The sequence below is a fragment of the Lagenorhynchus albirostris genome, chromosome 11 (genome assembly GCF_949774975.1).
Source record: "Lagenorhynchus albirostris chromosome 11, mLagAlb1.1, whole genome shotgun sequence".
NCBI classification, from domain to species: Eukaryota; Metazoa; Chordata; class Mammalia; order Artiodactyla; family Delphinidae; genus Lagenorhynchus; species Lagenorhynchus albirostris.
In genome coordinates, this window is record NC_083105.1 from 11,053,028 (window position 1) to 11,067,162 (window position 14,135).

A 14,135-nucleotide genomic window follows, 5' to 3' on the forward strand; every position below is an offset into this window, starting at 1 on the left:
GATGAAGGATGCTCAATAAAGTTGGTACCTTCTGCCTCTGTCTTCCTCGCAGAGCCTCCGTGGTGGGTGACCCCTTAGCACATGTCCTTTGACCTCTGTGAGGCTCAGTTTCTGCATGAAGAAGGGGAAGGATGATTTTATAGGGCAAGGAATTCCTGGATGGAGCTGGAGGTCTCTTTGTGGAAGCAGAGAGATAGGCCTTGGAGTCCAGCAGCAGAATCAAATCGCACACTCTCCCTTGAGCCTGGCAGCCCCAGGCTACGAAGCCAGAAGGACTACCTGCAAACAGCCTCCAGCCCCACCTGTCTCCTGCTGTGACCTCTTCCCCTTCCCCATCCAGACAGAGTCTAACTGCTCGCTGGCCAGCCTGGTCCCAGCTTCTATTCAACTCCAACTGCTGCTGTTCTAGGCACAGGCCCCCTCTGTGCCCAGTGAACAGTTCACCGCTCCCCAGCCGTGCCACGCTGCTGCACAGTCCTTGCCATGTCCCCCCAACTGCCTGGCAGATGTCCCTCCTCACCCCCGACAGCCCCTCTTCCACTGGTCCTCCCAGGTGCCGCAGGCCCCCTTCCCACACCCCTACTGCAACCCCCAGCCCTTTGCCCCACAAGGAGATCATTCCTCCCTCCTCTGTCTGTCCTGCCTCCGGCCTCTGACTCTGATTCATTCTTGTTTCTCCTGGAGCCCAGTACCAGCCTGGAAGCTGGTACCGGAAGAGCATGTTCTCCGGAAATGAGGCCTTGTGGAATCTGGCTTGTCTCCTGGAGGGAAGTTGGTAGATTTCAGGCAGAGGAGGCTGTGCTCACAGCTGTCTGGAAGAAGCCAAATTAGGTAGGAATGACACTGCCAGACAGGGAGAGGGAGGAAGGGCCCTGGCTTGGTGGGCATCTGTCCTCCCTGGTGAATGTGGGACCAGAGAGGGTCAGCCACTTGTCTAAGGTCACGCAGCAATTTGGGGCCAGGCCAGGACTTCGACCCAGATCTGTCTCACTCTGAAGCTTCGTTCTTCAGCCATTCTTGTGGGGTTTGGCGGGGTGGGGGGTGGGCAGGGGATGCTGGCTGGAGTGTCTAGGTCTCTGCTGCCCCTTGAGGACCAGGCTCTCAGGACAGTTGGAGTGGTCCTTCCATTGCCGAAGGATGGCTCCAGGCTGGCAGAGCCCGGGTGGGAGAAGGCCTGTCTTTGATTCTTTGATGCTCACAATTTGTGGACCCCTGGGGAGCGCCTGAGTCATCACTGAGCTGGCAAACATATTTAGCTCCTTTCATCGTCTCTAATAAATCAATTTCTCCAGGTCTCTCATACCTGCCGCTCGACTCCTGGCTGCCTGCCCCCCATTTCCTGGCCCTGGGCATCCGGGCGCAGGCTCCCAGGGCCAACTCTGCGCTTCCAGGCCAGAAGTGCTCCGACTTCCCAGGCACTGGCAGGGGTCCCCCTTGCCCCCTCCTGCTCCACCCCAGGCCATCCGGTGCCAAGCTTATTCTCCCTCGTTCTGTGATGGCCTAGTTCAGCAGCCATGTCACTGGATCCCCAGCCAGAGCTTCATGACAAGGGGCTCGGTGGCCTTGGAGATGCAAGGGACTCCAGCATCGTGCACGCAGCTCAGCCCCTGGCAGGGCCCAGCTCCCCTCAACCTTTCTTCCTCTTGCTTTGGGGGCTTGTTCTGGGGGCTCAAGGGAGTTCCAGAAATACATTGCCTTTCAAGCATCCTTGTTTTGGCTCCTCCTGGCTGGAAGAGCCACGCCTCCATTTATCTTACCTTTCATGGCCACCTCTGCCAAGAAGCCTACCCAGATCTACGACCCCCCAACCCCCCCTGCATCTTTCCTCCTCCAGTGGTCCAGCCTGTTTTGTATCTCCATAAAAGCATGTACCTAGTTTGCCTTGTGATGGATAATAATAGCAGCATGTAACCCTGAGTAGGTACTCGACACTGTTCTAAGTAGTTTGCATATGTTCTATCATTACCATTTTATAGATGGGAAATCCGAGGCTCAGAATGCTTAGGAAACTTGCTTAAGACACAGAGTAGAGTTGGGCCTTGAACCCAGGGCCTCCGGATGGCCTCACTACTGCCCCCTGTGGCCTATTACAGTACGTGGCTTTTGTGGCACCTTCTCACTTGCCACCCACCCCGCCACACACAACAGTCTCAATTCACCCCAGGGCAGGGGCTGCCTGGTACCCATGTCTGAGACTCTCTTGCACAGGGAGGTCCCCGCTAAAGGTTTGTGTCCTAGAACTCACCTGTCAGAACCCTTCAAGGAGGAAGATCACATCTAGAGAGGGTAAGCTACTAGTTCAGGGTCCCGCAGCCAGAAAGCCAGAGCCCAGGGTATCCCGACTCCTAGGCTGAGCAGGGCTGACTGTGCCTGGCATGAGGGGAGAGGGGAGGCCCATGCTTATCTGTGCCCATGGGTGTCTGGGCCTGCTCAAGCCCGCAGGTCCTAGTCGACCAGGTGCATCCGTCTCCAGGAGGTCCAGGTCCAGGCTCTACTCTGGGCTGAGGCCTCATCCCTGAAAGGGGCAGCCGATCCTATCTCCGGTCTGGCTGTGTCGTGGAACCTCTCATCCACGGGTGGTGGGAGCCCCCTGCTGCCCAGAGTGAAGAGTGGCAGAAGGGTGGGAAGGTGGGCAGAGGCCACGGGAGCAGGGGAGTTCCTGGGCCAGCAAGTCAGAGCTGGATCAGACTGTGGCCCTTCCTGCCTCTCTAGCCACGCCCCCTCCCCAGCCCGCCCTCCCCGGCCCGGCACCACCGTTCCCACAGTTCCCTGCGCCTCCAGATATTTGCATCTCCTGATGTGGAGCCCCTGAGGGCCTTTTCAGTTGACTTCGGTCTAACCAAGAATTATTGTGCAACTTCCTCTGTGCCAGGCACCGAGCAGTGACAGTCTGGCGTGTGAGGAATTTGCAGTCAGTGTGTGTGTGGTGGGAAGAAGCAGACGTGAGTGAGCTGTCTCCCACCTGATTGCCAACACTCAAGCACAGCTCCTTTGTGAAGCCCCTTAGATTGCCTCTCCGGCCAGCTCAGCCCAGCCCTCCACCAGCCCCTGTGCTCCACTCTACATAACCGGCAAGTGTTGGCCTGGGCTGTCAGGCCTCCTTTGCACCTGTCTTCCCCGGCTGACTGAGCTCCCTTTGAGGGCAAGGGATTTGCCTTGATCATCTTTGGACCTCTGGTTCTGTGTGTGGAACCCGGCACAGAGTAGATGCTCTATAAGCCTGGGCCAAATGAAAGCATGTTGATCAGTCCAACACCTTAAGGTCTTCAAGGAGGGACTCAACGGTGGCATTTCAGGCAGGGGGCTGGGTTAAGGTGTAGGGGCCACCTCAGTGCCTTACACATCGAGAGTGCTGTCTAGAGTCCTAGAATTCAAGACCACCAAAATGTAAGCTCCATGTGGACAGGGATTCTGTCTTGTCCACGTAATGAACATTGTGGAAAGTACTAATAAATGAAGATGACCAAATTCAAGTCCCCCCGTAACACCCCAAGTGATCGTTGGAGCCAATCTGTACTTGCATCCTTCTGCAGACAGGGAGCTTATTACCTATCTCCTGAGCAGCATTCTTTCTCTCTTTAGACAGCACAGCCTATTGGAAAGTTCTTTTGCTTTCCCCCGGTCTTGGCAGAACCAGTGCACTCCTGCCCATGCTCTGAGGGACCCCTGACACAAATCCAGCCCCTGGAGATCTGCCCAGTGTGGCAGCCCCAGTGCCCAGAGGATGAGGGTCCAGGGTCCTTGGAGTGTCCACTCTTCCCTGTCTGGCCCTCCTGCACTCTGGCCGGGAAAGGGATGGTGAAGGGGCAGGTGGGCTCAAGGATGGGAGATGTAGTCACAGACAGGACAGAGCCCCTCACGAGTTGAATCATGACCTTTATTCTCTATTCTGAGTGATTCCCAGAACAGTCACTCATGCCCAGAAAATCCCCCATTCCACCCTCTCAATGATGCGGGGGTGGGGGGAAGATGAGGACCAGAGAGGGGAAGGAAGTGGACTAAGGTCACCCAGCCAGTGTATAACCAGTGGCAGGAGAGAACCTCAGAGCCCATGACGCCTGGCTGCCCCTTCAGGGGCCAAATGAGGCAGCAGAGGTGGCGCTCAGCTCCCAGGCTTACATGGAGTCTGTGGAAGACCTCAAATGTCCTGTAAGGCTTCTTCTTGCAGATGCCCAACCAGATCCTCGTCAGTGCAATACCATTACCAGGTTCTTGCACACCTCCAGAGATAGGGGTCTCACTACTGCAAGGCAGCTACTCTATCCTGACACCCTGGAGAGTGTGCATGTGTGTGGGAGATGGAGGGGAGGAGAGGTTGCCTCCCTTCCCCGGGGGGAATCCACCTTGCTCCGGCTTGCCCACGCAGGCTGGGAGTGGGGCAGAGGTAACCCCATATCCTGCTTTCCTGCCAGGGAACTTCCCTCCAGGGACACCCCCAGGGCCTGTGCGATGGGGTGAGAAGTGCTACTGAGAAGAAACCTGTTCGTGGAATCCTCCTCCAGGCTGGAATCTCCCTGGAGAGCTGCCTGCCTGTGGGCTGGGAAGTCAGTTCCACTCTTGATGCTGCTACCCTAGAGGACCTCAGGATGCTGGGACCCTGCTCACCACCACGGGAGCCCTGGGCAGTGGTCCAGCAGGGAAGCTGTAGCTGAGACTCTGCTACAAGCTTCTGTGTCACTCACTGGCATGGCCGCTGCCTCCAGGTAACCACAGGTAACCCTCTTGGTAACCACAGCTCACAAAGCTCTCTACTTGGCTTCTTGATTGTACCGCCAGTTCCGCCTGAGTACATCTGTCTGGGATGCTGTCTGCCATTTTCTTGAGGAGTCCCACCCGCCCCTTCTCTAAGATGGACATCCTTGAGGATGGAGCCCACTCTGCTCTCTGCCTCCCAGCAGCCTTCAGTCCAGAGCCCCCTCCAGCTCTGGTGCAGACATGTCCAGCCAGAAGCTCCTTGGGAGACCCAGTCCAATCCTGTCCTTCTACCGAGAGGAAGCAGTCTCAGAGGAGGGAGGTGGCCAGCTCACGCCCTGCTGGGACCTACCTAGGGCCATTGCTGGCAGGTTGGAGGTTGCAGTGGGGGCGGTGCACAGAGCCAGAAGGGCCAAGACATTTCTCTCCAAACACCGTACTTTTCCAGGAACCAGAGAAGGAGGGTGACTTGGACGAGGGCACACAGCAAGTTGGAGACAGAGCTGGGACTGAGACCGTGGCATCAGGGCTTCTAGTCCAGTGCTCTCGGGTCTCCCAGAGGTCTTGTCGGTGGGTCTGAGATGTGTACGTGTGTCCCTTGGGCAGGGAAGGCCAAGCCCCAGATGAGGATGGGGGAGGGGCTGGCCGAGAAACCCCCTGAGCAGAAGGAGGGGGCATCACCATGGCGGAGGGTAGGAAGCATGCAGGTCCCTCCTGCTCCGAGGGCTGACAGCATTTCAGAGGGCACGGAGACGTCTGACAGGAGAGGAAACTGAGCCCCAGAGAGCGGGCGGGGTGCCGGGTTCTGGGCTGCTTTCCTCACCCCTTACTGCAGTGGACTTGGGGCTGGGACAGGGCCTTTCCTGGGTGTCCAGGCCCAGCGGCCTCATGGTCGGGCTTTGAGCCCTCGGTGGTTCCCACCCACCCTCTTTCTTGAGCCCTTCCTCCCCTCTGCTGTCAGCTTGAAATGAATGGGGTTGAGGGAGGATGTCTGCGGGCCAGGAAAGGGTACCCTGGGGTGGGAGGTAGGTCTCCAGGTACCACAGGTCACGGGGTTCCCAGGAAGCTGGGCACCACCTCCCAGGAAGCTCACTGCTTGTTGGCAATCTTCTTCTTCCGAGCAGAGACCAGGTCATAGAAGGGGACACGGGTGATGCTGGCTCTGGAGTGAGAGTAGGTGAAAAGATTTCAGGGCTGGGCAGGCTGACTTAAAGAGTCTCATATCCCAGGGAGGGGTCGGCCTGCCCTGCCTCAGGGGAAAAGCCAGATGACCCCAGCAAGGACCAAGCCAGGGTGTGTCCAGCTTCGCTGGCCTAACCCAGAGTCCCACGGGCGGGGCCGGAGGGGGTGAGGCTGAGGCCTGAGAGCCTTGGGAATTCTGCCCCCAAATGTCTTTGGACCCCTCCCCAGGCTCCCAACAGACTCTCGGAAGGAGGTGACAAGAGCCCAGGTGGAACCAGCAGAACTGCTTGCCGGTCACGGCTCTGCCCCTCACTGGCTGTGTGGCCCTGGGCGAGTCCCTCCCCTCTCTGGGCCTCAGTCCTCATGTGTAAAATGGAGGTGAGCGTGGCTTTGGCCTGACGTGCCCCCTTGTTTTTGCCTGCATTGCTTGTTCCACCTAGAAAGGCCTCCTCTCCCCCTCCATCAGGTCTTTCCAGGGCCACTATGGGTCCTGATGCCAACAGGCACTGGGCAAAGAGCTTTACGTGCAACATCTCCCGTGATCCTCCACCATCCCTACGAAGGCGGTGCCTCTCTCCCCTGTGTCCTGGACCTGGCACTGTGCCGGCCCAGAGGGGCTGCTCACAGAATATGTGTGGAAGGGATTTGCATGCCAGAAACAGGAGGGAGATTCTAGAGTTAGCCCTCTTTCCAGACAAGGAAACAGGGCTCCAAGAGAAGTAGGCGCTTCTGGAAGGTGACAGGAGACACCTCCCCACCAGTCCGCCCACCCATTACCTAATGGCTTTGATCCACTGGTCCCGCTCCTCGGCGCTGGAGGCTGAGATGCGGTAGGACTCGTGCTTGCCCTCTACCACCTTGCCGTCGCCGTCCGTCTTGCAGGCCTTTATCTTCTGGCCTCGGCAGCTGGGGTTGTAGAGCTCCAGGCAGAACTGCGGGGAAGTGGCCAGGTGAAGGCAGGACAGGGGTGGGAGGAAAGGGCTGCTACACTGGGCTCTCCGGGAGGCTCAGAGAGGCCTAGACGCTTGGGCAAGACCAGCGCTTGGATGAGCGATAGGACAGACCCGACCCCCGGGCCTTCCTGTGAGAGGCAAAGGGGCAGAAGCTGCAGCTCCTCGTGCTGAGAACTTATTACGTGCCTGGCTCGGCCTAAATCCATGATTCTTCTTCAAATCCCCATTTGACAGATGGGGAAACTGAGGCTCAGAAATGAGTGGAGACTTACTGAACGTCCCCGAGCCAGTGTCAGGCTCTGAGAGTCAGCGAGGCCGGGCCCTCTTGATGCCATTGACCTGCCCCCAGGATCCACGGCCCCAGGAGGGAGACTGAGGCAACCCTGAGCCACCCGGAAGGTGTGATGGGCACCCCCTCTCCTCCCACCCTGTTCTGGAAATTCCCGCAGCCGCTCTGGCCTCGGGCCTCCATACCGATACCTACTGGTTTCTTGGGGTCATCCACCTTCTGCACTGAGAGGTTCTCAAGGGGTATGATTCCCCGGGGCTCCTTGTCCTGCAGGGGAGTGGGAGACAAGGTCAGGATCTGCAAATGGAGCTTCAAAGCCAAGGGCAGGGAGTGACCTTGGGGGCTCCCTAGACCCGGAGAGGAGTGTGCCCATCTCCCCCGACTCTGTGCAGCCCTGGAGAGGGCAGGGGAGCAGCACGGAAAGAGCCCCGGCTGGGAGTCAGGAGGCCTGACTTTAAGCCCCGGCTCTGCCTTGCACCTTGGCCCAGCCCCTTCCCTTCTTTGTAGCTCAGTTTTCCCCATCTGTAAAATGGGTATGGAGGAGGTCCGAAAGATCCCAAGGGGCCCCAAGCTCTGTCAATGGACCACTTAGTGGGAGTCTGGAAAGGGTTTGGGGGGAGGGGCAGGGCAGGGTAAGGCTCACAGTGGTGAACTCAAAGTAGTAGAGGCAGCTGTCCGTCAGGATGAACCAGCGTCGTTTCCACGTCTTCACGCGGCCGCCTGCGAAAGCCAGTGGTGGAGTCAGTCAGCCCTCCTCTGCCCTGGGCCACCAGCACTTCCCTCCACGGAACAGCAGGGCCTCAGACGCTCTCCTCTGGGCCCCGACCTGAGCAGCAAGCCCCCAATCCCTTGCCTGCCACACCTTCCCCCTTATCTACCCCTTCCTGACTCAAAACCTGAGTGGCTCTATCACCCCCGCACGGCCCCTGAGTTGCCTGACCCAGGCTCCTCCATGATCAGGCCCTGGGGCAGGCTGGTCATTTCCTGCACTTTCCTGCTGCCCTCACCCCTCCGTTCATGCCTTGGCCCACTCCCTGCTTGGCACTATGCTAAGCCTTTCATCTTTCATTTGCCAGGCAATGTTCTAGAGATTTCAAAAAACTTTCACTTACTAATCCGTATAACCACCTATGAGGAGGGGACCATTATTAACCCCATTTTACAGATGAGGAGACCGAGGTGCAGAGAGGCTGAGTCATCTGCTCGAGGTCTGGCTGCAGAGCTGGGATTCGAACCCCAGTGTCCCAGCCCCAGAGCCCAGGTGCTTGGCTTCCCACACATTTAACTGTCCCAGGGATGGGACATTTTGCAGCTGTGGAAACTCAGGCTGAGGATGGGTGGAGGAGCTGGGATCTGTGACTTAGAGCTTCCCCGGGACTGAGGACAGTCAGCTGGGCAAGGAAGGAGGCTGCAGTCTGCAGGGGGGTAAACTGGGAGGTGGGTCTGGAGAGATGGAGGGCTTGGATGGGCACCCCGGGCCAGGACCCTTGCTCCAACACGAGGCGTCTGTCCTCCCCTGCCCTGGAGGACCACTGTGCCTGGCTGGGCTGCCCCTGCTGGGGCGGCGCCCAGGAGTGCGTGGGGGTGGCAGGAGCATACGGAGCCGCTGCAGCTGTGGCACCCGCCACAGCTCCCCTCTGCAGGCCCGAGGCCCTCCATGTCCCCTAGTCCCATTGAGGGGAGGCTCCCCGAGCCACATCCTGTCACACCCCCTCCTTCTGTCTTTCAAGGACACCCAACCCTCTGCCCACCAAAAGCCGCCACTGGCTGGCTGTGTGGCCCCGGGCAGATGCCCTAACCTCACTGGGTCTGGGCTAACTCAGAATCGCTTCAGGAAGGACCTGCGGTTGAACCGTTTATCTATGAATCAGTCAGCTTCCCGTCCCCACTTCCTGCTTATCGTTCCCCTCCTGCACTGTCCCCTTATCCCCAGGACAGACAGATGGACGGATGGCACGGGCAGACTGCTGCTCCAGGGTCAGGAGACCTGGGGCTGACCTGGCTGCACCCCCGAGGCTGCATGTCAGGTGCATGTGTGTGGCAGCCGCGTGGCGTGAGAGTGCAGGCACGTCGGTGCACGTCCCCCGCGTGCACGAGCACGTCCTCACCTAGCTTGAGCAGCCAGCCCTCGCGGTCGGGGTTGAAGAAGGTGTGAGTGAGGTCGTTGCCATCGTCCTCGGGGATGGAGAAGGGCTCACTCTTGATGCTGTCGAAGAGGTTCTGCCCCGAGAGAAGGGAGGGAAAGACCCGCTGTGACATTCATCCCAGTCCAGGGCCTGGGTTCCGCCTGTGTGACCTCGGGCAGGTCACTGGCCCTCTGGGCAAACTCTTTCCCCTCCTGTTAGCTCCTCCTTGGTCCCTGGCTTTCTTGGGGAAACCCTCCCCGGTCCCCCCAGGCCCAGTGGTGCTCCCCTGTCCCCAACCCCATGTCATGCCTCCCCCTGTGCTATTGTAGAATGGAGCGGGTGGGGTGAGCCCCGCAGAGAGACCGTGCTGGCTGCGTCACCCACGGTCCCCGCAGCGGCCAGTTGTTTTGCTGTCAGTTTGCTTGCTGAGGTTGACTTCCCCAGGTAGACGGGGAGCTCCTCCAGGAAAGGCCTGGGTGTCATAACCCCAGAGCCTCCCCCAGGGCCTGGCCTAAAGCAGGGTAGCGACTGTTTGTTGACCTAGCAGCTGATGGTTCCCATCTCCCACCTTCCCGCTGGAATCCCAGCCAGTGGCAGGAGAACGCGCGTGGAAGAGCACCTGCTCAGTGTCAGGCCACCTGGGCTGAAATCCCAGCTCGGTCACTTGATGACTGTGTGACCCCGGACACACCCCTCAACCTCTCTGAGCTGCTCTGTCTACATCTGAAAAATGGACAATGCTGACCCCCAGTGTTCTAGGGAGAGTAAATGGACTACACTGGGGTCAGAGCCCCTCCCTGCCCCCAAGTCGAGGGGAAGATGATGAGGAGGAGAAGCCCCCACCTGCACCCTGACCACCCAGCACCGCTCTCAAGGGTCAGATGAGTGAGTCAGGGTCCATCACCCCCATGTCTGAGAGTGCTGGAGACAGGATGCTTGGCTGGGATGTGTACACGCACACACGTTCACCAGTGTGCGTGCGTGCACGTCCACACACACACGCACACACACGCGCGCGCACACACACACACATTCTCTGGGGCACAGCAGCCGGATTCAGTGCCTCTTTGGACAACATCTAAGGGGGAAGGGGTCTCCTCTTCTTTTAGGTGCAGTCGCTAGACTTCCAGGTGTATCGTGGGTTGGGGGACGCAGAGGACCTGCTAGGGAGTTGGAGATTGGCTGCCCATGTTGTGACTCAAGGTGGGATGCTGACCTATGCTCTTAAAGCCCCCTCTCCTAGGCAGAGGCCAGAGACCTGTTCTGGGGGGTAGGAATTTCTCAGAAAGCAGATTTTAGTTCTCTATGGAGGACTTTCTAGAAGTTGGAGCTGCTGAAATATGGAAGGAGCAACCTTGTAGGGTAATGAGTTCCTTGTCACTGGAAGTATGAAAGCCAGGGCTAAGACCTCCCTGTGGGAGAGATATGGATGTTGGCAACAGATCACCCCTGTGTGTTTTGAACCCCCTGCCGTGGGGCACTGCGTTCCATAGACAACCTGCCCAGATTTCCCGAGCGTTTGGAAAACACATTCTAAATTGTCTAATTCTGCTGACTAAAACCAGACACAATGCTGGGTCTCTATCCTTGAGATAATGACATCATTTCCTTCTGTTGCAGTTGTCTGTGCTGCTGTTCAGATGGTTTCCTCGAAATTTTAAATGAAAAATTTCCCAAGTACTGTTCGATTCCCAAAATTTTAGAAATGGTGTTTTCTGGTTTTTAAAGGGCTTTTCTGATCCAGGAGTTTAGGGGTGGCGGAGGGGTAAGAGATGGGGGAAGGAGAGTGCCGGCTGGAAGCAGGTCTTCCTGGGTTTGATGGAGTGGGCTCTGCTGGCTGTGGTGGGGTGAGTGGGGAAGAGCAGGGACCACCTTCTCTGTGTGGAACCCCTGCATCCCTAAAGCAGCCGGGAAGCCCCGCTTTACCCATCCTGCCCTGGCCCAGCCTCGCCCTGGGATTCCCCCAGTGGCGGTGGCCGGTTGAACAAGGTCTGTGGCAGCAAGGCCTTGTCAGCAAAGCTGGCAGCACAAATATTCTGAAGGCCCAAGGAGGTGAGCAGGGGGACAGGGAGGACCTCATCCTTCATGACACCCACAGGAAGCCCCATGGCAGCTCTGGCTGGCACCCTACAGCCTACACATTCTGCCCCCACAAGGGAAACAGCTCAGTTCACCCACATTTCCTGTACCTTGTAAACCCCAGGCTGCCCCCGCCCCCACCCCCTGTAATATAACATCCTTGCGCCTGGACTTTCTGTCCAGGTTGCTGGGTGGGTGGGGGGGTTGACACTCACTGCCCACCTGCCACGCCCCCAGGCTCCAGGAGACTGTGAATGACTCCCATCTGGCTAATGAGAACATTTCATCCTACTGGTCACAGCGACGGGTTCAGAGAGGGACCTGTGACCCACGCCAGTCAATAAGCCTTAATTCACTAAGCCTTAATTCTGGGACTCTAGTATAAAGCAAGATGGAAGCCTGGAGCTGCCCAGGCCATCTTTGCTGCAACTTGGGGAAAGGCTATTTAAGAGGGAAGCCAACTCGGAAGAGGAGGTTGCTCAGAGATGGAGAGACCAGACTGCGCTCTTCTGACCTCACTGAGCAGCTGGATCTAGCCGAGCCTGAAGCCAACCATCAATCCCCCATCTTTTCCATGATATGAGCTGAGATTCCTCCAGCCAGGAAGAAACTGGAAGCTGGGAAACACGGCCAAGGTCTCCATCCCCTAATCTTGCTTTCTGGTCTCTGCAGAGGGAAGGGCTTTGGAGTCAGACAGACGTGGGTTTGAATCTGGACTCCTCACAGACTGAGACCCTTGGCCAGCTACCTCTGTTGGAGCTCAGTTTCCTTCGCTGTAAACTGGGGATGGTACCTGCTGCCTAAGGTTGTCGAGATGGCTTAATGGGCCCAGTATATGGTCAGTTCTGATGGAGACGCTTGGACAGGAACCCAGGAGGTCCGGCCTCGCCTGCAGCAGAAGATGCCCTGAACTGGGAGACTGTTCTCTTGCCCGGACCTCGGTTTCTCCACCTGTGGCACTGGAGAGTGGACAAGCCCTCCTTCTCTCCTCTCTGCTTCTTCCCCATCTCCACCCTGGCTCCCTCTCTGGGCAACCCTGTCAAGGTGAGTGGTGCCAGGTGCTTGAAGTGCTTTGTCTGCTTCTCAGGAGAACAATGTGAGGTCAGTGTCATCAGCCCACTTTGCAGATGGAGAAACTGAGGCTCACACGCAAGGGCACACAACCATAAGGGCAGAGCTGGGATTTGATCTCCCATCTTCTGAGTCTACACCCTGTACCTTTGGGCTGAGTTTCTTAGGCACTCGCCCCGTCCCCATCAGGGTGGCCAGGGCAAGACCCGCTCAACATGCCTGAGCCCCAGCTCCCATCATGCACCTCTTTGAAGCCTTTCCCAGCTGCGCACCCTCATGGTCACGGGGTGACCTCTCTTTAGGTGATGTATCTGTGTCAATTTAATTTCATAAATCAGGTCACTTAAAAATGTTATGTGTCCTGGAGAATCCTTTTGCAAAGCTGCAAACTCAATACCTGAAGGTGCTTAAAGCCGAGTCCTTGCTCTACACATGGGGAAGATGAGACCCCAAGAGAAAGCAAGAGGACCCCCGGTCCTGAGCAGCTTCCTGTGAAAGCCTTGAAGAGCAAGGCTTTGAAGAGCAAGGACCAGGCCAGTGTGGTTCACTTTGTGTCCTGGGAAGCTTCTGGATTAACTAGCCAGTCCAACGACATAGGTGCTGTGCTAAGTACCTTACTAATCCTATAAGCTTACCTACACTAATCCTATAAACCGGGAGCTCAGAGAGGTCAAGCCACTTACCTAAAGTCACACAACTTGAAAATGGGGGAGCCAGGACTTGGATGTGGCTGTGACTCCAACGCTCTGTTCTTTTCCCTGCTCAGTGCCTGCCCCTCTCGGCTGCCAAGGAGGATAATAAACCCTTCCCAGACCTCCCAGGAAGAGCTTGAAGCTAAATTGAGATAATAGACCGGAAAGCCCTATGAGAAGAAAGTTACAAGCTCTATACAAATACAGTGCATTGTTACTAACAAAAGGCTTGAATTGGGAAAAATACCTCAGGAGGGTAGGAGGCTCTTTGGGGGCTGAAGCAATAAAGTGGCACCTGGGAGATCCCACAGGACTGGTGCTAGCTTGTCCTTAACTCATTACCTGCTGGACAAGGTGCGCCCAGCTTCCGGCCCCAAGTACCGCGATGAGATGCGTTCCCAGTTTTCAAATGCTTTTCACGTTTTAGGCATTTTACTAAGGGCTGGGGGTTTTAAATTATTATTAATCACTCAATGGCGACCTAAGCTACACTTTAGAGCTTGTGCTATGTACCTGGCATGGGCTATGCCCTTTACAGTCTTAAAAATTACTACTCACAGCAGCTCTGTGACGCAGGCATCGTTATCCCTGTTCTCCTGGTTGAGGAAATGGTGGCTCCAAGAGGGTGAGTCATTATTTAAGGTCACCCAGCGGGCAAACGGGGAGATGGTACTTGACCTGAGCTCTAACCTACTTTCAAGCCCTCATTTTACGTCGTGCCCCCTGCCCACCAGGATAAACTGTCTGGGGACCGAGGAGGAGGGTGGGCTAAGGGCGAGGCTGTTCTCAAACACCGAGGGGCACCAGAATCGCCCCAGACTTAGGCTCTCCCCCCACCGACCAGACTTCTGCTGTCGGAGATACACAGGGTGCTAAGCTGCCGGGGTGGGGTTCACACCGTCTCCTCCCCTCCTGCCGTGCTCTGACCTGGAGGGAACTGAAGCTCTATTGAGCTCTGGGGCGTCTCTGGTCCTAGAAATGAATCGTCAATTCATTTTTGCAGAGCCAGGCTTTGAATCTCACTCCTGTGTTTCTAAAACAGCTCCTGGCT

At 57.1% G+C, this 14,135-nt stretch overlaps 1 protein-coding gene across 2 annotated transcripts in view; it reads right to left on the bottom strand.

Annotated features, from left to right (window-relative positions):
- Positions 1-3,856: 3,856 nt before the first annotated feature.
- Positions 3,857-14,135, bottom strand: part of CYTH4 (cytohesin 4) — a 30,558-nt gene continuing 20,279 nt past the window's right edge. For both annotated transcript variants that reach the window (XM_060164607.1, XM_060164606.1), the window contains 5 exons: positions 9,225-9,336; positions 7,760-7,836; positions 7,312-7,383; positions 6,652-6,806; positions 3,857-5,854 (listed from right to left, as the gene is read on the bottom strand). In XM_060164607.1, coding sequence (XP_060020590.1) covers positions 5,782-5,854; positions 6,652-6,806; positions 7,312-7,383; positions 7,760-7,836; positions 9,225-9,336 — 489 coding nt within the window. In that variant the 3' untranslated portion in view covers positions 3,857-5,781. The remainder of the gene's footprint in view (positions 5,855-6,651; positions 6,807-7,311; positions 7,384-7,759; positions 7,837-9,224; positions 9,337-14,135) is intronic.